This window comes from Coregonus lavaretus, assembly GCF_964263955.1.
Source record: "Coregonus lavaretus genome assembly, chromosome: 18".
Taxonomy (NCBI): domain Eukaryota; kingdom Metazoa; phylum Chordata; class Actinopteri; order Salmoniformes; family Salmonidae; genus Coregonus; species Coregonus lavaretus.
Genome location: NC_140005.1, coordinates 1,327,639 through 1,352,111, shown reverse-complemented (window position 1 = coordinate 1,352,111; position 24,473 = coordinate 1,327,639). Strand labels below are relative to the sequence as shown.

The 24,473-nt window shown below is 42.6% G+C and overlaps 1 protein-coding gene across 1 annotated transcript in view; it reads right to left on the bottom strand.

Moving 5' to 3' along the window:
* The window catches only part of slc4a11 (solute carrier family 4 member 11), a gene marked incomplete at both ends in the record, with an annotated part of 170,615 nt that overhangs the window by 23,358 nt on the left and 122,784 nt on the right, over positions 1-24,473 (bottom strand). The window contains 8 exons of the mRNA XM_084181509.1: positions 58-231; positions 384-549; positions 1,405-1,511; positions 10,103-10,211; positions 10,296-10,373; positions 16,391-16,464; positions 18,298-18,430; positions 21,636-21,749. Coding sequence (XP_084037635.1) covers positions 58-231; positions 384-549; positions 1,405-1,511; positions 10,103-10,211; positions 10,296-10,373; positions 16,391-16,464; positions 18,298-18,430; positions 21,636-21,749 — 955 coding nt within the window. The remainder of the gene's footprint in view (positions 1-57; positions 232-383; positions 550-1,404; positions 1,512-10,102; positions 10,212-10,295; positions 10,374-16,390; positions 16,465-18,297; positions 18,431-21,635; positions 21,750-24,473) is intronic.

The following is a 24,473-nucleotide window of genomic DNA, read 5'->3' as shown; positions in this document are numbered from 1 at the left end:
AGATAGTCTCTGAGGTGCAGATAGTCTCTAAGGTGCAGGTCTGTGCAGGTAACTCACGTCTCATATAGATATCCTCCCTCTACCCGCTGCTCTATGAAGGCTAGCTGTCTGACGTGCAGGGTGGAGTGGGGGAAGGCTGCGTGCATCCATGGTAACCCCAGGACAGACATCAGGATATTGATGAGCCCAGAGAGCATCAGGTCCCAGTGGTACGCTGTTCCCTTCAGCAGCCTGGGACACACCCAAACACACACACACACACACAGAGCATACAGTTAACATACAAACACACACACACACCCCAAAACACACACACAAACACACACAAATACACACCAAGACACACACTCAGATAAAAAGCATCAGCGTCGGCACATCTATACCTGTTCTCTGGAGAGTTGGTGAGAGAGACCACAATGTTCTGGTCGATGAAGATGAGGAGAGCCAGGAGGAAGCCGAGGCCCATGGCCGACAAAACATTCATGGCTGACAACTTCTCAAATTGAGCAACGTTGAACATCGCACTGTTATGGAAGTTAAACACTGGAACTGTAGAAAGAAGATTAGAGTTGAAGACTAGGATTGAAGACTAGGATTGAAGACTAGGGTTGAAAACTAGGGTTGATGACTAGGGTTGAAGCCTAGGGTTGAAGACTAGGGTTGTTGATTATGTTTGAGAGCAGAAAGTAAGAAACAGGAGTGTATATCAGGTGGACAGGGAGAAGGAGTCAGGTACTGATGGAAAGAAGGAGAGGAGGAGAGGGGTACTGATGGAAAGAAGGAGAGGAGGAGAGGGGTGCTGAAGGATGGAAGGAGAGGAGGAGAGGGGTACTGAAGGAGAGGAGGAGAGGGGTACTGAAGGAAAGAAGGAGAGAGGAGAGAAGGAAAGGGTAGTGAGAGGGAGAAGGAGAGGAGAGGAGGGGTACTGAAGGAGAAGAGAGGAGGGGTACTGAAGGAGAGGAGGAGAGGGGTGCTGAAGTATGGAAGGAGAGGAGGAGAGGGGTACTGATGGAAAGAAGGAGAGGAGGAGAGGGGTACTGAAGGAGAGGAGGAGAGAGGAGAGGGGTACTGAAGGAAAGAAGGAGAGAGGAGAGAAGGAAAGGGTATTGAGAGGGAGAAGGAGAGGAGAGGAGGGGTACTGAAGGAGAAGAGAGGAGGGGTACTGAAGGAGAGGAGGAGAGGGGTGCTGAAGGAAAGAAGGAGAGGAGGAGAGGGGTGCTGAAGGAAAGAAGGAGAGGAGGAGAGGGGTACTGAAGTATGGAGGAGAGGGGTGCTGAAGTATGGAAGGAGAGGAGGAGAGGGGTACTGAAGGAAAGAAGGAGAGAGGAGAGAAGGAAAGGGTAGTGAGAGGGAGAAGGAGAGGAGAGGAGGGGTACTGAAGGAGAGGAGGAGAGGGGTACTGACGCTCGATGTCGTTGAACAGGTAGGATCCAATGAAGGAGAATGCCAAAACGGAGATGGGCAGGGCACAGTCTGACAACACCTCTCTCACCTTGGCATGGAGGAATGGACTAGAGGGAGAGAGGAGAGGGAGGGAGGGAAAGAGGGGAGGAGTTAGAGGGAGGGAGGGAGAGAGAGGGTTTAAGTGAGGAGAGAGAGAAAGAGAGAGAGGGAGAGAAAAGTATAGAGAGAGAGAGAAGTATAGAGAGAGAGAGAGAGAGAGAGAGAGAGAGAGAGAGAGAGAGAGAGAGAGAGAGAGAGAGACAGAGAGAGAGAGAGAGAGACAGAGAGAGAGAGAGAGAGAGAGAGAGAGACAGAGAGACAGAGAGAGAGAGAAGTATAGAGAGAGAGAAAGAGAGAGAGAGAAGTATAGAGAGAGAGAAAGAGAGAGAGAGAGAGACAGAGAGAGAGAGAGAGAGAAGTATAGTGAGAGAGAAAGAGAGAGAGAGAGAGAGAGAGAGAGAGAGAGAGAGAGAGAGAGAGAGAGAGAGAGTACACAAACAACAAGTGTGCGGTTAAAATTGGCAAAAAACACACACATTTCTTTCCACAGGGCCGTGGGGTGAGACAGGGATGCAGTTTAAGCCCCACCCTCTTCAACATATATATCAACGAATTGGCGAGGGCACTAGAACATTCTGCAGCACCCGGCCTCACCCTACTAGAATCTGAAGTCAAATGTCTACTGTTTGCTGATGATCTGGTGCTTCTGTCACCAACCAAGGAGGGCCTACAGCAGCACCTAGATCTTCTGCACAGATTCTGTCAGACCTGGGCCCTGACAGTAAATCTCAGTAAGACAAAAATAATGGTGTTCCAAAAAAGGTCCAGTTGCCAGGACCACAAATACAAATTCCATCTAGACACCGTTGCCCTAGAGCACACAAAAAACTATACATACCTCGGCCTAAACATCAGCGCCACAGGTAACTTCCACAAAGCTGTGAACGATCTGAGAGACAAGGCAAGAAGCGCCTTCTATGCCATCAAAAGGAACATACAATTTGACATACCAATTAGGATCTGGCTAAAAATACTTGAATCAGTTATAGAACCCATTGCCCTTTATGGTTCTGAGTTCTGGGGTCCGCTCACCAACCAAGAATTCACAAAATGGGACAAACACCAAATTGAGACTCTGCATGCAGAATTCTGCAAAAACATCCTCCGTGTACAACGTAAAACACCAAATAATGCATGCAGAGCAGAATTAGGCTAATACCCGCTAATTATCAAAATCCAGAAAAGAGCCGTTAAATTCTATAACCACTTAAAAGGAAGCGATTCCCAAACCTTCCATAACAAAGCCATCACCTACAGAGAGATTAACTTGGAGAAGAGTCCCCTAAGTAAGCTTGTCCTGGGCCTCTGTTCACAAACACAAACAGACCCCACACAGCCCCAGGACAACAACAACAACAACAACAACAACAACAACAACAACAACAACAACACAATTAGACCCAACCAAATCATGAGAAAACAAAAAGAGAATTACTTGACACATTGGAAAGAACAAACAAAAAAACAGAGCAAACTAGAATGCTATTTGGCCCTAAACAGAGAGTACACAGTGGCAGAATACCTGACCACTGTGACTGACCCAAACTTAAGGAAAGCTATGACTATGTACAGACTCAGTGAGCATAGCCTTGCTATTGAGAAAGGCCGCCGTAGACAGACCTGGCTCTCAAGAGAAGACAGGCTATGTGCACACTGCCCACAAAATGAGGTGGAAACTGAGCTGCACTTCCTAACCTCCTGCCAAATGTATGACCATATTAGAGACACATATTTCCCTCAGATTACAGAGATCCACAAAGAATTCGAAAACAAATCCAATTTTGATAAACTCCCTTATCTACTGGGTGAAAAACCACAGCGTGCCATCACAGCTGCAAGATTTGCGACCTGTTGCCACAAGAAAAGGGCAACCAGTGAAGAACAAACACCATTGTAAATACAACCCATATTTATGTTTATTTATTTTCCCATTTGTACTTTAACTATTTGCACATTGTTACAACACTGTATATATACATAATATGACATTTGAAATGTCTTTATTATTTTGAAACTTCTGAGTGTAATGTTTACTGTTAATATTTATTGTTTATTTCACTTTTGTTTACTATCTACTTCACTTGCTTTGGCAATGTTAACACACGTTTCCCATGCCAATAAAGCCCTTAAATTGAATTGAATTGAATTGAATTGAGGAGAGAGAGAGAGAGAGAGAGAGAAAGAGAGAGAGAGAGAGAGAGAGAGAGAGAGAGAGAGAGAGAGAGAGAGAGAGAGAGAGAGAGAGAGAGAGAGAAGTATAGAGAGAGAGAGAGAGAGAGAGAGAGAGAGAGAGAGAGAGAAGTATAGAGAGAGAGAGAGAGAGAGAGAGAGAGAGAGAGAGAGAGAGAGAGAGAGAGAGAGAGAGGGGCAGGGCAGCTAGCAGACACAGGGTTCCTCAGGGAGGCTGAGAGCCAGACCAAGCAGAAACCTGTAACTTACTAGGACCCAGAATTGTTCTTTATTTTCATTGCACCCTGTCCCCCATAGGGCTCTGGTCAAAAGTAGTGCACTACGTAGGGAATAGGGTCCCATTTGGGACGCACTCAAGGCCCTGCAATAGACTAGCGTCCTATCAAGCTACCTTACTATGGGCCGTTCTGATGCTACAGGAACAGGAGATAGGTTCCTACCCCTATGGGCCGTTCTGACGCTACAGGAACAGGAGATAGGTTCCTACCCCTATGGGCCGTTCTGATGCTACAGGAACAGGAGATAGGTTCCTACCCCTATGGGCCGTTCTGACGCTACAGGAACAGGAGATAGGTTCCTACCCCTATGGGCCGTTCTGACGCTACAGGAACAGGAGATAGGTTCCTACCCCTATGGGCCGTTCTGACGCTACAGGAACAGGAGATAGGTTCCTACCCCTATGGGCCGTTCTGACGCTACAGGAACAGGAGATAGGTTCCTACCCCTATGGGCCGTTCTGGCTTGGACAATGCTACTTACTCATTGCACCCTGTCCCCCATAGGGCTCTGGTCTAAAGTAGTGCACTACGTAGGGAATAGGGTTCCATTTGGCAATAGGTCAATAGGAACCCCATGGAGAGGCCACACCACTAATGTACATTATACAGTGCATTCGGAAAGTATTCAGACCCTTTCACTTTGCTAGGTTACAGCCTTATTCTAAAATCGATTAAATAGTTTTTTCCCCTCATCAATCCACACACAATACCCCATAATGACAAAGTGAAAACAGGTTTTTAGATTTTTTTGTAAATATCTAAAAAATAAAAAACTGAAATATCACATTTACATAAGTATTCAGACCCTTTACCCAGTACTTTGTTGAAGCACCTTTGGCAGCGATTACAGCCTCAAGTCTTCTTGGGTATGACGCTACACGCTTGGCACACCTGTATTTGGGGAGTTTCTCCCATTCTTCTCTGCAGATCCTCTCAAGCTCTGTCAGGTTGGATGGGGAGCGTCACTGCACAGCTATTTTCAGGTCTCTCCAGAGTTGTTCGATCGGGTTCAAGTCCGGCTCACTCAAGGACATTCAGAGACTTGTCCCGAAGCCACTCCTGCGTTGTCTTGGCTGTGTACTTAGGGTCGTTGTCCTGTTGGAAGGTGAACCTTCGCCCCAGTCTGAGGTCCGGAGCGCTCTGGAGCAGGTTTTCATCAAGGAGCTCTCTGTACTTTGCTCCGTTCATCTTTCCCTCAATCCTGACTAGTCTCCCAGACCCTGCTGCTGAAAAACATCCCCACAGCATGATGCTGCCACCACCATGCTTCACTGTAGGGATGGTGCCAGGTTTCCTCCAGACGTGATGCTTGGGATTCAGGCCAAAGAGTTCAATCTTGGTTTCTTCAGACCAGAGAATCTTGTTTCTCATGGTCTGAGAGTCTTTAGGAGCCTTTTGGCAAACTCCAAGTCGGCTGTCATGTGCCTTTTACTGAGGTGTGGCTTCCGTCTGGCCACTCTACCATAAAGGCCTGATTGGTGGAGTGCTGCAGAGATGGTTGTCCTTCTGGAAGGTTCTCCCATCTCCACAGAGGAACTCTAGAGCTCTGTCAGAGTGGCCATCGGGTTCTTGGTCACCTCCCTGACCAAGGCCCTTCTCCCCTGATAGCTCAGTTTGGCCGGACGGCCAGCTCTAGGAAGAGGCTTGGTGGTTCCAAACTTCTTCCATTTAAGAATTATGGAGGCCACTGTGTTCTTGGGGACCTTCAATGCTGCAGACATTTTTTGGTACCCTTCCCCAGATCTGTGCTTCGACACGATCCTGTCTCAGTGCTCTACAGCAATTCCTTCGACCTCATGGCTTGGTTTTTACTCTGACATGCACTGTCAACTGTGGGACCTTATATAGACAGGTGTGTGCCTTTCCAAATCATGTCCAATCAATGTAATTTACCACAGGTGGACTCCAATCAAGTTGTAGAAACATCTCAAGGATGATCAATGGAAACAGGATGTACCTGAGCTCAATTTCGAGTCTCATAGCAAAGGGCCTGAATACTTATGTAAATAAGGTATCTGTATATTTGCAAACATTTCTAAAAACCTGTTTTCACAATGTCATTAAGGGGGATTTTGAGTAGATTGATGAGGAAAAACATGTATTTTATCAATTTTAGAATAAGGCTGTAACATAACAAAATGTGGAAAAAGTGAAGGGGTCTGAATACTTTGTGAATGCACTGTATATACAAAAGTATGTGGAAACCCCTTCAAATTAGTGGATTTGGCTATTTCAGCTACACCCGTTGCTGACAGGTGCATAAAATCGAGCACACAGCCATGGAATCTCCATAGAAAAACGTTGGCAGTAGAATGGCCTTACTGAAGAGCTCAGTGACTTTCAACGTGGCACCGTCATAGGATGCCACCTTTCCAACAAGTCAGTTCATCAAATGTCTGCCCTGCTAGAGCTGCCCCGGTCAACTCTAAGTGCTGTTATTGTGAAGTGGCAACATCTAGGCTCAACAACGGCTCAGCCGCGAAGTGGTAGGCCACACAATGACAGTTTCAATGACTCAATTTTTCGAACAAAAACGTATGACTGTAACTAAGGCTGGGAATGTCAACACAATCAAACTAGGGCAATGATCACAAGTCAGTCATGACGTGGCTAATAGTCTAGCGCACGTGTCAAACGCAAGGCCCGCGGGCCGAATAGGACACACAAGCAAGTATAAAACAGTTGAGTCATCTACTTTATGAAATTACAGCCTGATTACAGCCCGTTAATTCAACTTCAATAGCGCTGCTTTTGTGTGTCCCGTTTCCGGCGCGCAGCGGAGGGAAGCTGTACAGACGCAGTCCTAGCCAGGCTAATAAAATGTCGCCGTCTGGCTTCGGTTTTACAGCTTGACAATGAATAACCAAAAAACAAAACCGGCCTCAGAACACCATGCAAAGGAGAAACATGTAGGCCTACTACAGCAACATTTGAGCAGTAGCCGAGGCTGGCTACTCAACTACAATACATTTAGATTGCACCATACAGCAATGATGCATTCAACCGTACAGTGCAAAAAAAAGTTTAAACGTTACAACAACCTATAGCTAAGTTTTTGTTATTTGGAATTACTAAATACTTTTTGATTAGGGTCACAGCATATGATGCACATCTGCAAGCATTGCAGCAAAGGCTGGATAAATATTATTTATCTCTTTTGTTTTAATATGTTAAAACGCTATATACAGCATCCTATATACATACTGTAAGTGGACAATACAAAAGGCCCATATTTTTTCAAATAAAACAATGGCCAGTTTGGGTCGCAGTTGCATGTTCTTTTGTAAAAACAAATAGGCTATGTCTGGCCTGCGAATTCATTGTGTTTTTTTCAATATGGTCCGTGCGCTGATTGAGTTTGACACCCCTGGGCTAGCGTATCTATTTATGTGGCTAGCTATTTATTTAGCTAGCTAAAAACAAAGAGCCTAGCGTTAGCTAGCTAGCTGCTGGGAGGATGTCATGTCATCGGAGGACTGGGTGAGTGACTGACTTTTTCACCTCATAACGTTTTTCGTTGACTACAGCTAGAGATGCAGGTGTCATTTGGTTAGCTAGCAAGAAATGTTAATCGCTTTGCTACCTAGCTAACTAGCTAGCTATGCTGAACTTGAACTACTAGCATATCTCTTAGTTGTCGATCAAATGTATTTGGCATCGATCAAATGGGTGGGCAGGCAGGCAAGTTCCCATTCAGTTGTCAAAACGTGGGTTGGGACCAGCATGCATTGGCAGGACGAGCAGGCTACTATTCCCCAAAAAATCCATTCAGGTGTATTTTGTGGCTTTTGGCGAATGCGTTCTAACAATCTAAAGTCACGCTGTTGCTACGGCCCCTGTTGCTACGGCCCCTGTTGCTACGGCCCCTGTTGCTACGGCCTGTAAACACAGTCCAGTTCACAGGGAATGATGTCAGGCCCCTGTTGCTACTGCCTGTAAACACAGTCCAGTTCACAGTGAATGATGTCAGGCCCCTGTTGCTACTGCCTGTAAACACAGTCCAGTTCACAGTGAATGATGTCAGGCCCCTGTTGCTACTGCCTGTAAACACAGTCCAGTTCACAGTGAATGATGTCAGGCCCCTGTTGCTACTGCCTGTAAACACAGTCCAGTTCACAGGTCAGGCCCCTGTTGCTACGGCCTGTAAACACAGTCCAGTTCACAGGTCAGGCCCCTGTTGCTACGGCCTGTAAACACAGTCCAGTTCACAGGTCAGGCCCCTGTTGCTACGGCCTGTAAACACAGTCCAGTTCACAGGTCAGGCCCCTGTTGCTACTGCCTGTAAACACAGTCCAGTTCACAGTGAATGATGGCAGGCCCCTGTTGCTACTGCCTGTAAACACAGTCCAGTTCACAGTGAATGATGTCAGGCCCCTGTTGCTACTGCCTGTAAACACAGTCCAGTTCACAGGGAATGATGTCAGGCCCCTGTTGCTACTGCCTGTAAACACAGTCCAGTTCACAGGGAATGATGGCAGGCCCCTGTTGCTACTGCCTGTAAACACAGTCCAGTTCACAGTGAATGATGTCAGGCCCCTGTTGCTACTGCCTGTAAACACAGTCCAGTTCACAGTGAATGATGTCAGGCCCCTGTTGCTACTGCCTGTAAACACAGTCCAGTTCACAGTGAATGATGGCAGGCCCCTGTTGCTACTGCCTGTAAACACAGTCCAGTTCACAGGGAATGATGGCAGGCCCCTGTTGCTACTGCCTGTAAACACAGTCCAGTTCACAGGTCAGGCCCCTGTTGCTACTGCCTGTAAACACAGTCCAGTTCACAGTGAATGATGGCAGGCCCCTGTTGCTACGGCCCCTGTTGCTACGGCCTGTAAACACAGTCCAGTTCACAGGGAATGATGGCAGGCCCCTGTTGCTACTGCCTGTAAACACAGTCCAGTTCACAGGTCAGGCCCCTGTTGCTACTGCCTGTAAACACAGTCCAGTTCACAGTGAATGATGTCAGGCCCCTGTTGCTACTGCCTGTAAACACAGTCCAGTTCACAGTGAATGATGGCAGGCCCCTGTTGCTACTGCCTGTAAACACAGTCCAGTTCACAGTGAATGATGTCAGGCCCCTGTTGCTACTGCCTGTAAACACAGTCCAGTTCACAGGGAATGATGGCAGGCCCCTGTTGCTACGGCCCCTGTTGCTACTGCCTGTAAACACAGTCCAGTTCACAGGGAATGATGGCAGGCCCATGTGGCAAATGGCTTATTTGCATATAGACCTACTGTGATTGGCTATGGCGCACCAGTCTGCGTAGACTCCGGTCCTGGTTTCACACCCTGGCTCTAGTTGTTGAGCCAGGGTGTGTTTGTTCTATGTGGTGTGTTTCTATGTTGGGGGTTCTAGTTCGTCTATTGCTATGTTTTGCCTGAGTGACTCCCAATCAGAGGCAACGAGTGTCAGCTGTTGGCTGGTTGTCTCTGATTGGGAGCCATATTTAAACTGTATGTTTTCCCTTTGGGTTTGTGGGTTTTTGTTCCGTGTTCGGTCATTGTCACCGTGGACGTTACGAGTCGTTTGTTGTTTTGGTCGTGCTTTAATTTAATAAAGTAAACATGTTCATTCATCACGCTGCGCATTGGTCTCTCCCTGACGATCGTGACACCTGGAAAGGACAAATGTTTTTATTTGGTTTTATTTGCTGCAGTGTCTTAAATTGTCCAAACACACGGCCGCTTTCCCACTCTATATTGCTATAGAATTTACACAAATCCCTTAGTATATATATGTCATTCCCAAACATTCTATGAATTTATGAAAAAAAATGACCATATCTAAGTGCTCACGTGTCAGAAAATGTCATAAAAGTGTCATATTCTTATTAGGGGTGTTCATGAACAGATTTTAATATGTTTTCATGTTTCTAAAATGCTGTCAGTTCCACTTTAAACTGATAGAGGGTGTTCTACTGTACCTCTGTTTAAACTGATAGAGGGGGTTCTACTGTACCTCTGTTTAAACTGATAGAGGGTGATCTACTGTACCTCTGTTTAAACTGATAGAGGGTGATCTACTGTACCTGTGTTTAAACTGATAGAGGGTGATCTACTGTACCTGTGTTTAAAGTGGTAGAGGGTGATCTACTGTACCTGTGTTTAAAGTGGTAGAGGGTGATCTACTGTACCTGTGTTTAAAGTGGTAGAGGGTGTAGCCCAGCCACAGGGTTCCCAGCATTAGCAGCAGACACAGGACTGGTATCTCCCTGGTACACTGGATGAAGGAGTCAGGCAGAGGGAGAGAGCTGGAGCTGAATCCCCCCACCCCTCCTCCTTCTGCTCCCCCCGCCCCCGTCCCATTACCCCCCAGTAGGGTCACACCCCACTGCTCCTGTAGCCATAGCAACGCCTCACCACTTCCATTGGTCAGCGTCGAGGCGTGGTAGTATGTATGGAAGACTGGAGGGAGGAGACACAACAGGGAGTAATTATCATCACTTCAACATATCAAGTTGGATCATCTCCATGACAACATAGGCATGGTAGCCTCCTTAAAGAAAATGGTATATAATAATTTAAATGGTCTGTATGGTATATAATCACCAGTATGGTCTATATGGTATATAATCATCAGTATGGTCTGTATTGTATATAATCATCAATATGGTATGTATGGTATATAATCATCAGTATGGTATGTATGGTATATAATCATCAGAATGGTCTGTATGGTATATAATCATCAGTATGGTCTGTATGGTATATAATCATCAGTATGGTCTGTATGGTATATAATCATCAATATGGTCTGTATGGTATATAATCATCAGTATGGTATATAATCATCAGTATGGTATATAATCATCAATATGGTCTGTATGGTATATAATCATCAGTATGGTATATAATCTAAGTATGGTCTGTATGGTATATAATCATCAGTATGGTCTATATGGTATATAATCATCAGTATGGTATATAATCATCAGTATGATCTGTATGGTATATAATCATCAGTATAGTATGGTATATAATCATCAGTATGGTATATAATCATCAGTATGGTCTGTTTGGTATATAATCATCAGTATGGTCTGTATGGTATATAATCACCAGTATGGTCTGTATGGTATATAATCATCAGTATGGTCTGTATGGTATATAATCATCAGTATGGTCTATATGGTATATAATCATCAGTATGGTATATAATCATCAGTATGGTCTGTATGGTATATAATCATCAGTAAGGTATGTATGGTATATAATCATCAGAATGGTCTGTATGGTATATAATCATCAGTATGGTCTGTATGGTATATAATCATCAGTATGGTCTGTATGGTATATAATCATCAATATGGTCTGTATGGTATATAATCATCAGTATGGTATATAATCATCAGTATGGTATATAATCATCAATATGGTCTGTATGGTATATAATCATCAGTATGGTATATAATCTAAGTATGGTCTGTATGGTATATAATCATCAGTATGGTCTATATGGTATATAATCATCAGTATGGTATATAATCATCAGTATGATCTGTATGGTATATAATCATCAGTATAGTATGGTATATAATCATCAGTATGGTATATAATCATCAGTATGGTCTGTTTGGTATATAATCATCAGTATGGTCTGTATGGTATATAATCACCAGTATGGTCTGTATGGTATATAATCATCAGTATGGTCTGTATGGTATATAATCATCAGTATGGTCTATATGGTATATAATCATCAGTATGGTATATAATCATCAGTATGGTCTGTATGGTATATAATCATCAGTATGGTATGTATGGTATATAATCATCAGTATGGTATATAATCATCAGTATGATCTGTATGGTATATAATCATCAGTATGGTATGGTATATAATCATCAGTATGGTCTGTATGGTATATAATCATCAGTATGGTATATAATCATCAGTATGATCTATAATCATCAGTATGGTCTGTATGGTATATAATCATCAGTGTGGTCTGTATGGTATATAATCATCAGTATGGTCTGTATGGTATATAATCATCAATATGGTATGTAATCATCAAAAAGGTCTGTATGGTATATAATCATCAGTATGGTCTGTATGGTATATAATCATCAGTATGGTCTGTACGGTAAATAATCATCAATATGGTAAATAATCATCAGTTTGGTCTGTATGGTATATAATCAACAGTATGGTCTGTATGGTATATAATCATCAGTATGGTCTGTATGGTATATAATCACCAGTATGGTCTATATGGTATATAATCATCAGTATGGTATATAATCATCAGTATGGTCTGTATGGTATATAATCATCAGTATGGTCTGTATGGTATATAATCATCAGTATGGTATATAATCATCAGTATGATCTATAATCATCAGTATGGTCTGTATGGTATATAATTATCAGTATGGTCTGTATGGTATATAATCATCAGTGTGGTCTGTATGGTATATAATCATCAGTATGGTCTGTATGGTATATAATCATCAGTATGGTCTGTATGGTATATAATCATCAATATGGTATGTAATCATCAAAATGGTCTGTATGGTATATAATCATCAGTATGGTCTGTATGGTATATAATCATCAGTATGGTCTGTATGGTATATAATCATCAGTATGGTATATAATCATCAGTTTGGTCTGTATGGTATATAATCATCAGTATGGTCTGTATGGTATATAATCATCAGTATGGTCTGTATGGTATATAATCATCAGTATGGTATATAATCATCAGTTTGGTCTGTATGGTATATAATCATCAGTATGGTCTGTATGGTATATAATCATCAGTATGGTCTGTATGGTATATAATCATCAATATGGTCTGTATGGTATATAATCATCAATATGGTCTGTATGGTATAAAATCATCAGTATGGTCTGTATGGTATATAATCATCAATATGGTATGTATGGTATATAATCATCAATATGGTATGTAATCATCAAAATGGTCTGTATGGTATATAATCTAAGTATGGTCTGTATGGTATATAATCATCAATATGGTCTGTATGGTATATAATCATCAGTATGGTCTGTATGGTATATAATCATCAGTATGGTCTGTATGGTGTATAATCATCAATATGGTCTGTATGGTATATAATCATCAGTATGGTATATAATCATCAATATGGTAAATAATCATCAGTATGGTCTATATGGTATATAATCATCTAAATGGTCTGTATGGTATATAATCATCAGTATGGTCTGTATGGTATATAATCATCAGTATGGTCTGTATGGTATATAATCATCAGAATGGTCTGTATGGTATATAATCATCAATATGGTCTGTATGGTATATAATCATCAATATGGTATGTAATCATCAAAATGGTCTGTATGGTATATAATCATCAGTATGGTCTGTATGGTATATAATCATCAGTGTGGTCAGTTTGGTATATAATCATCAGTATGGTCTGTATGGTATATAATCATCAGTATGGTATATAATCATCAGTATGGTCTGTATGGTATATAATCATCAGTGTGGTTTGTATGGTATATAATCATCAATATTGTATGTATGGTATATCATCATAAGTATGGTATGATATATAATCATCAGTATGGTCTGTATGGTATATAATCATCAGTATGGTCTGTATGGTATATATTCATCAGTATGGTCTGTATGGTATATAATCATCAGTATGGTCTGTATGGTATATAATCATCAATATGGTATGTATGGTATATCATCATAAGTATGGTATGATATATAATCATCAGTATGGTCTGTATGGTATATAATCATCAGTATGGTCTGTATGGTATATAATCATCAGTATGGTCTGTATGGTATATAATCATCAGTATGGTCTATATGGTATATAATCATCTAAATGGTCTGTATGGTATATAATCATCAGTATGGTCTGTATGGTATATAATCATCAGAATGGTCTGTATGGTATATAATCATCAGCATGGTCTGTATGGTATATAATCATCAATATGGTCTGTATGGTATATAATCATCAGTATGGTCTGTATGGTATACAATCATCAGTATGGTCTGTATGGTATATAACCATCAGTATGATATATATAATTATTATATTATATTATATTATTATATTATATTATATTATATATTATATTATATTATATTATTATTATTATATTATTATATATAATCATCAGTATGGTCTGTATGGTATATAATCATCAGTATGGTATATAATCATCAGTATGGTCTATATGGTATATAATCATCAGTATGGTCTGTATGGTATATAATCATCAGTATGGTCTGTATGGTATATAATCATCAGTATGGTCTGTATGGTATATAATCATCAGTATGGTCTGTATGGTATATAATCATCAGTATGGTCTGTATGGTATATAATCATCAGTATGGTCTGTATGGTAAATAATCATCAGTTTGGTCTGTATGGTATATAATCATCAGTATGGTATATAATCATCAGTATGGTCTGTATGGTATATAATCATCAGTATGGTCTGTATGGTATATAATCATCAATATGGTCTGTATGGTATATAATTATCAGTATGGTCTGTATGATATATAATCATCAGTATGGTCTGTATGGTATATAATCATCAGTATGGTCTGTATGGTATATAATCATCAATATGGTATATAATCATCAGTATGTTCTGTATGGTAAATAATCATCAGTTTGGTATATAATCATCAGTATGGTCTGTATGGTATATAATCATCAGTATGGTCTGTATGGTATATAATCATCAATATGGTATGTATGGTATATCATCATAAGTATGGTATGATATATAATCATCAGTATGGTCTGTATGGTATATAATCATCAGTATGGTCTGTATGGTTTATAATCATCAGAATGGTCTGTATGGTATATAATCATCAGCATGGTCTGTATGGTATATAATCATCAATATGGTCTGTATGGTATATAATCATCAGTATGGTATATAATCATCAGTATGGTCTGTATGGTATATAATCATCAGTATGGTCTGTATGGTATACAATCATCAGTATGGTCTGTATGGTATATAGTCATCAGTATGGTATATAATCATCAGTATGGTCTGTATGGTATATAATCATCAGTATGGTATATAATCATCAGTATGGTCTATATGGTATATAATCATCAGTATGGTCTGTATGGTATATAATCATCAGTATGGTCTATATGGTATATAATCATCAGTATGGTATATATGGTATATAATCATCAATATGGTATGTATGGTATATAATCATCAGTATGGTCTGTATGGTATATAATCATCAGTATGGTCTATATGGTATATAATCATCAGTATGGTCTGTATGGTATATAATCATCAGTATGGTCTGTATGGTATATAATCATCAGTATGGTCTGTATGGTATATAATCATCAGTATGGTCTGTATGGTATATAATCATCAGTATGGTATATAATCATCAGTATGGTCTGTTTGGTATATAATCATCAGTATGGTCTGTATGGTATATAATCATCAGTTTGGTCTGTATGGTATATAATCATCAGTATGGTCTATATGGTATATAATCATCAGTATGGTCTGTATGGTATATAATCATCAGTATGGTCTGTATGGTATATAATCATCAGTATGGTCTGTATGGTATATAATCATCAGTATGGTCTGTATGGTATATAATCATCAGTATGGTATATAATCATCAGTATGGTCTGTATGATGTATAATCATCAGTATGGTCTATATGGTATATAATCATCAGTATGGTCTGTATGGTATATAATCATCAGTTTGGTCTGTATGGTATATAATCATCAGTATGGTCTGTATGGTATATAATCATCAGTATGGTATGATATATAATCATCAGTTTGGTCTGTATGGTATATAATCATCAGTATGGTCTGTATGGTATATAATCATCAGTATGGTCTGTATGGTATATAATCATCAGTATGGTAAATAATTATCAGTATGGTCTGTATGGTATATAATCATCAGTATGGTCTGTATGGTATATAATCATCAGTATGATATATAATCATCAGTTTGGTCTGTATGGTATATAATCATCAGTATGGTCTGTATGGTATATAATCATCAGTATGGTATATAATCATCAGTGTGGTCTGTATGGTATATAATCATCAGTATGGTCTGTATGGTATATAATCATCAGTATGGTCTGTATGGTATATAATCATCAGTATGGTCTGTATGGTATATAATCATCAGTATGGTCTGTATGGTATATAATCATCAGTATGGTCTGTATGGTATATAATCATCAGTATGGTCTGTATGGTATATAATCATCTGTATGGTATATAATCATCAGTATGGTCTGTATGGTATATAATCATCAGTATGGTCTGTATGGTATATAATCATCAGTATGGTATATAATCATCAGTATGGTATATAATCATCAATATGGTATATAGGTTGAGTTGAGAGAGTTGTACATTCTCTTCCTCCTTACTTGTGATGGTTCCTTTCAGAGCGTCCACTACGAAGGCTATAGAGATGAACAGAGCTATGACCTCCTCTGTTGACCTGCGACACAACAAGAGCAACAACAATAAACACGGCGTCCCCCAACCAATGGTACAGCACCTCCCTTGGGCCAACTGAGATATCGCGTTTGACCAACACATTTCATATCACTACCATAACTCCAGCCTTGGGTCAATAGGTGTAGTTCTGTAAATGCTGGATCGATATGGCAAGATGCATCATTCAACCAAGTTTTCTAAACAGTGCTGTCTGAGTGACTAACGTACAGAGACAGATCCACAGTCCCCGCCCCGATTTCTTGGTGGGGGACAACAACACAGACAGTGAAGTGATGGCGTGTACCGCATATCCAGTCCATGTATAGGTGACCCAGACCTTTAAAACAGCCTCATGATCAGGGAAACATTGTAGATGTTACTGTACATTATACCATGGCATTGTTGAATACATGTTTCTGATTGGCTTGAAGGGCATTCTAGAGCGTGCATTGTTTAAGCAGTAAGGCCCGAGGGGGTGTGGTGTATGACCAATATACCACGGCTATAGTTCATTCTTACATGTTCTATTTTTGAGCTGCTTTTGAAAGCAAAAGTCGAATTTGAAAACATTATTGGTATTATGAAAATCCAATTCAACAATGCCAAGCTAGGACTGATGGTTTGGTTAGCTAAACTAGCAAGTCTGTTTGTTTTGTTACCACAGTAACTACTGTAGCTATCTGCTAAACTTGCTAGCTACTTCAGTGGATGTTGAACACATTTCTAGAGGTAAATGAACACATTTCTAGAGGTAAATGAACACATTTCTAGCGGCATATGTGTTAAATTATAGCCATGGTATAGAAGGGATAATCAACTCGGGGCTCTATGCGTTCTCCAACTCGGGGCTCTATGCGTTCTCCAACTCTGGGCTCTATGCGTTCTCCAACTCGGGGCTCTATGCGTTCTCCAACTCTGGGCTCTATGCGTTCTCCAACTCGGGGCTCTATGCGTTCTCCAACTCGGGGCTCTATGTGTTCTCCAACTCGGGGCTCTATGCGTTCTCCAACTCGGGGCTCTATGTGTTCTCCAACTCGGGGCTCTATGTGTTCTCCAACTCGGGGCTCTATGTGTTCTCCAACTCGGGGCTCTATGCGTTCTCCAACTCGGGGCTCTATGTGTTCTCCAACTCGGGGCTCTATGTGTTCTCCAACTCGGGGCTCTATGTGTTCTCCAACTCGGGGCTCTATGTGTTCTCCAACTCGGGGCTCTATGTGTTCTCCAACTCGGGGCTCTATGCGTTCTCCAACTCGGGGCTCTATGCGTTCTCCAACTCGGGGCTCTATGTGTTCTCCAACTCGGGGCTCTATGCGTTCTCCAACTCGGGGCTCTATGTGTTCTCCAACTCGGGGCTCTATGCGTTCTGCAACTCGGGGCTCTATGCGTTCTCCAACTCGGGGCTCTATGCGTTCTCCAACTCGGGGCTCTATGCGTTCTCCAACTCGGGGCTCTATGCGTTCTGCAACTCGGGGCTCTATGCGTTCTCCAACTCGGGGCTCTATGTGTTCTCCAACTCGGGGCTCTATGCGTTCTCCAACTCGGGGCTCTATGCGTTCTGCAACTCGGGGCTCTATGCGTTCTCCAACTCGGGGCTCTATGTGTTCTCCAACTCGGGGCTCTATGCGTTCTCCAACTCGGGGCTCTATGCGTTCTCCAACTCCGTGGAAGGTCAGTTCTCTGCTAGCACGTTGTGGAACACATCTTCCACGTCGTTCATTATTTTCCATAGAACGCATAGTCCCTCGTTGATTACTTACTTACTTATAGTCACATATAAACAGTACAAATATGGTGCATACAGTATTTACTATAATATTCAGTTCATATAGAGCACCTTTTGAACAGCTTCATGAGCAGAGAGACATTGAAGATGCCTCCCAGGATGAGGAAGACGGAGTTCCAGAGACCGATGCAGGCGTAGAACGCTGGGAAGTCCAGGTCATAGTCATCACAGATACAACGGATCACTGTAGACACACAGAGAATTCTATTCGTTAATGATCATGGAGATGGAATACTTTATTAGTCCAGACAGAAAGACGTCTTCTGCTGTACCCAAACCCTCTGATATACACACATTCGTTGAAGAGGCCTCTAGAGGGCAGCTGCAGTGCAACACCCAATGAGCAGTTTAACGGTTAAAGTTGTTTGTTCAAGCAGTTGCTGGCCAACTTCCCTAACCTTGATAGACAGACAGTTTGCTTCCGGCAATGTATCAATGCTCCGGCTTACGTCGCACCACGGTCGGGGATATACCCGAGACTATAACCTTGAGACTACTGCAGCCCCCGTGGGCGGCCAGACAGGAAAGCCAGACAGGAAAGCCAGACAGGAAAGCCAGACAGGAAAGCCAGACAGGAAAGCCAGACAGGAAAGTGAAGTGACGTGAGTTGAAGAGAGTGGTAGGACTACAGTAGGATTTGACTTGTATGCCACGTCTGCAGGCGGCAGCGCTAGCCTTGAGACCAACCGCAGGCTGGTGATGGAAGACGAAAGTCACTCTAGTTTTACCAACATTATACAGGAACAAAACCTGACGACTTCATTTGAACAGCAAAACAACCAGAACAACAGCTGATGTGTATTTAGATTACACAAACAAACCACACCGTGGGTTTCCTCAGACAAACAACTGTTTTACCACCAGACAGTCTCAGGATAATAGTCTTACACACACACACACACACACCCACAGACAGACAGACAGACAGACAGACAGACAGACAGACAGACAGACAGACAGACAGACAGACAGACAGACAGACAGACAGACAGACAGACACACAGACACACAGACACACACACACACACACACACACACACACACACACACACACACACACACACACACACACACACACACACACACACACACACACACACACCATTAGACCCACAGAACAGCTCAGTCAGATGGACTGACATCAGACAGCCTCTAAACAAATCATATATTAAAACAGACGTTAATGTTGCTCCATTCCTCAGCCTCAAGCCGGCAGAATGATTTCTATTCCAAACAACTTAACTCATTATAGACAGATATGTGTAAATAAAACATTGGAACGTTAGTGGGGTCCAACAAGAGAGAGAGCCTGAGAACCAGGAGAGTGGTAGACTCGGTCTGACCGTCTGTCTCTCTGTCCATCCATCTGTATGTCTCTCTCTCTGTCTGGTCTGCTGGCTCCCTGGGAAAACACTTAATTCTCGAAATCATCCAACGGTGGAGAAACTTCAAAAAGTGGAGATAACTATATTGTGCTGCAGTGGAGATGTGTCTGTCCGGAGAAGAGGTAGAGGACAGATGGAGAGGTAGAGGACAGATGGAGAGGTGGAGGACAGATGGAGAGGTGGAGGACAGATGGAGAGGTGGAGGGCAGACAGCGGGGTGGAGGACAGATGGAGAGGTGGAGGGCAGATGGAGAGGTGGAGGACAGACAGCGGGGTGGAGGACAGATGGAGAGGTGGAGGGCAGATGGAGAGGTGGAGGGCAGACAGCGGGGTGGAGGACAGATGGAGTAGTGGAGGACAGATGGAGAGGTGGAGGGCAGATGGAGAGGTGGAGGACAGATGGAGAGGTGGAGGACAGATGGAGAGGTGGAGGGCAGACGGAGAGGTGGAGGGCAGACGGAGAGGTGGAGGGCAGATGGAGAGGTGGAGGGCAGACAGCGAGGTGGAGGGCAGACGGAGAGGTGGAGGGCAGATGGAGAGGTGGAGGGCAGATGGAGAGGTGGAGGGCAGACAGCGGGGTGGAGGGCAGACGGAGAGGTGGAGGGCAGATGGAGAGGTGGAGGGCAGATGGAGAGGTGAAGGGCAGACAGCGGGGTGGAGGGCAGACGGAGAGGTGGAGGGCAGACAGCGAGGTGGAGGGCAGACAGAAGTAGAGGGCAGACAGAAGTAGAGGGCAGACAGAGAGGTAGAGGGCAGACAGAGAGGTAGAGGGCAGATGGAGGGCAGACAATTAGGTAGAGGGCAGACAGAGAGGGTAGACGGCTAGGTAGAGGGCAGACAGAGACGTACAGGGCAGACAGAGACGTACAGGGTAGACGGAGAGGTAGAGGGCAGACAGAGAGGTAGAGGGCAGACGGAGAGGTAGAGGGCAAACGGAGAGGTAGAGGGCAAATGGAGAGGTAGAGGGCAGACGGAGAAGTACAGGGCAGACAGAGAAGTAAGGGCAGACAGAGAAGTACAGGGCAGACATAGAGGTAGAGGGCAGACGGAGGGCAGACAGCGAGGTAGAGGGCAGACAGCGAGGTGGAGGGCAGACAGAGAGGTAGAGCGCAGACAGAGAAGTACAGGGCAGACGGAGGGCAGACAGCGAGGTAGAGGGCAGACAGCGAGGTGGAGGGCAGACAGAGAGGTAGAGCGCAGACAGAGAAGTACAGGGCAGACGGAGGGCAGACAGCGAGGTAGAGGGCAGACAGCGAAGTAAGGGCAGACAGAGAAGTACAGGGCAGACATAGACATATATACAGGATATAAGGCTCAGAAAGAGACCTAACACTGATGAAGAAGAGGAGAGAGACCTACCACTAATGATGAAGAGGAGAGAGACCTACCACTGATGATGAAGAGGAGAGAGACCTACCACTGATGATGAAGAGGAGAGAGACCTACCACTGATGAAGAAGAGGAGAGAGACCTACCACTGATGATGAAGAGGAGAGAGACCTACCACTGATGATGAAGAGGAGAGAGACCTACCACTGATGAAGAAGAGGAGAGAGACCTACCACTGATGATGAAGAGGAGAGAGACCTACCACTGATGAAGAAGAGGAGAGAGACCTACCACTGATGATGAAGAGGAGAGAGACCTACCACAAGATACCTACACATTGGTGGTGGAAGAAGCCAGTTTCCCCCTTACTATGTAAAGCGCTTTGAGCAATTGGAAAAGTGCTACAGTAACTAAATCAGTTAATTAATGATTCATTATGATGAAGAAGAGGAGAGAGAGACCTACCGCTGATGAAGAAGAGGAGAGAGAGAGACCTACCGCTGATGAAGAAGAGGAGAGAGAGACCTTACGCTGATGAAGAAGAGGAGAGAGAGACCTACCGCTGATGAACAAGAGGAGAGAGACCTACCGCTGATGAAGAAGAGGAGAGAGACCTACCACTGATGAAGAAGAGGAGAGCGACCTACCGCTGATGAAGAAGAGAGAGAGACCTACCGCTGATGAAGATGGCCAATGGAGCCGTGGTCAAAGGGATGACCAACGGTGACCCAGCGAAAAGAGAATAGATTATTCCTCCTATACTTTGGCCGATAATGGTCTTCTGGACATCTGAAAAGACACATACAGAGTCAGGTGTGTGTTTGTGTGAATTAATTAATTAAATAATTGAATTGAATTAATTAATGTTTATTTTATTTTTTTGTGTCAAATCGCCAAATTGGCAACCCATATGGGATTAATTGACACAAAAAACAAACAGTACAATAATTCACTGTGGTAATTAAATGATCATTCTTCTTCTGGTGTTCTTTGCATTGCGAATCGCATAAAGAGTGAAAAAATGTAAAGTGAAAATCAATACATAATAGTAAATAAGGTCCAAACAATAATTACATCCCTAGAGCAGTAAAATAATATACATACACACTGTAAATATACATTTTATATACACATACATACAGTTGAAGTCAGAAGTTTACATACACTTAGGTTTGGAGTCATTAAAACTTGTTTTTCAACCACTCCACAAATTTCTTGTTAACAAACTATAGTTTTGGCAAGTCGGTTAGGACATCTACTTTGTGCATGACACAAGTAATTTTTCCAACAATTGTTGTTTACAGACAGATTATTTCACTTATAATTCACTGTATCACAATTCCATTGGGTCAGAAGTTTACATACACTAAGTTGACTGTGCCTTTAAACAGCTTGGAAAATTCCAGAAAATGATGTCATGGCTTTAGAAGCTTCTGATAGGCTAATTTACATTTTTTGAGTCAATTGGAAGTGTACCTGTGGATGTATTTCAAGGCCTACCTTCAAACTCAGTGCCTATTTGCTTGACATCATGGGAAAATCAAAAGTAATCAGCCAAGACCTCAGAAAAGAAATTGTAGACCTCCACAAGTCTGGTTCATCCTTGGGATCAATTTCCAAACACCTGAAGGTACCACGTTCATCTGTACAAACAATAGTACGCAAGTATAAACACCATGGGACCACGCAGCCATCATACCGCTCAGGAAGGAGGAGGAAGGAGACGCGTTCTGTCTCCTAGAGATTAATGTACTTTGGTGCGAAAAGTGCAAATCAATCCCAGAACAACAGCAAAGGACCTTGTGAAGATGCTGGAGGAAACATGTACAAAGTATCTATATCCACAGTAAAAGGAGTCCTATATCGACATAACCTGAAAAGTCGCTCAGTAAGGAAGAAGCCACTGCTCCAAAACCGCCATAAAAAAGCCAGACTACGGTTTGCAACTGCACATGGGGACAAAGATCGTACTTTTTGGAGTAATGTCCTCTGGTCTGATGAAACAAAATAGAACTGTTTGGCCATAATGACCGTTGTTATGTTTGGAGGAAAAAGGGGGTCGCTTGCAAGCCGAAGAACACCATCCAAACCGTGAAGCACGGAGGTGGCAGCATCATGCTGTGGGGGTGCTTTGCTGCAGGAGGGACTGGTGCACTTCACAAAATAGATGGCATCATGAGGAAGGAAAATAATGTGGTTATATTGAAGCAACATCTCAAGACATCAGTCAGCAAGTTAAAGCTTGGTCGCAAATGGGTCTTCCAAATGGACAATGACCCCAAGCATACTTCCAATGTTGTGGCAAAATGGCTTAAGGACAACAAAGTCAAGGTATTGGAGTGGCCATCACAAAACCCTGACCTCAATTCTATAGAAAAGTTGTTGGCAGAACTGAAAAAGCATGTGTGAGCAAGGAGGCCTACAATCCTGGCTCAGTTACACCAGCTCTGTCAGGAGGAATGGGCCAAAATTCACCCAATCTATTGTGGGAAGCTTGTGGAAGGATACCCGAAATGTTTGACGTAAGTTAAACAATGTAAAGGCAATGCTACCAAATACTAATTGAGTGTATGTAAACTTCTGACCCACTGGGAATGTGATGAAAGAAATAAAAGCGGAAATAAATCATTCTCTCTACTATTATTCTGACATTTCACATTCTTAAAATAAAGTGGTGATCCTAACTGACCTAAGACAGGGCATTTTTACTAGGATTAAATGTCAGGAATTGTGAAAAACTGAGTTAAAATGTATTTGGGTAAGGTGTACATAAACTTCCGACTTCAACTGTACATACACACTGTATATATACACATACATACACATACATACACACTGTATATATACATACAGTGGGGAAAAAAAGCATTTAGTCAGCCACCAATTGTGCAAGTTCTCCCACTTAAAAAGATGAGAGAGGCCTGTAATTTTCATCATAGGTACACGTCAACAAAAATCCAGATAATCATATTGTATGATTTTTAAGTAATTAATTTGCATTTTATTGCATGACATAAGTATTTGATCACCTACCAAGCAGTAAGAATTCCGGCTCTCACAGACCTGTTAGTTTTTCTTTAAGAAGCCCTCCTGTTCTCCACTCATTACCTGTATTAACAGCACCTGTTTGAACTCGTTACCTGTATAAAAGACACCTGTCCACACACTCAATCAAACAGACTCCAACCTCTCCACAATGGCCAAGACCAGAGAGCTGTGTAAGGACATCAGGGATACAATTGTAGACCTGCACAAGGCTGGGATGGGCTACAGGACAATAGGCAAGCAGCTTGGTGAGAAGGCAACAACTGTTGGCGCAATTATTAGAAAATGGAAGAAGTTCAAGATGACGGTCAATCACCCTCGGTCTGGGGCTCCATGCAAGATCTCACCTCGTGGGGCATCAATGATCATGAGGAAGGTGAGGGATCAGCCCATAACTACACGGCAGGACCTGGTCAATGACCTGAAGAGAGCTGGGACCACAGTCTCAAAGAAAACCATTAGTAACAC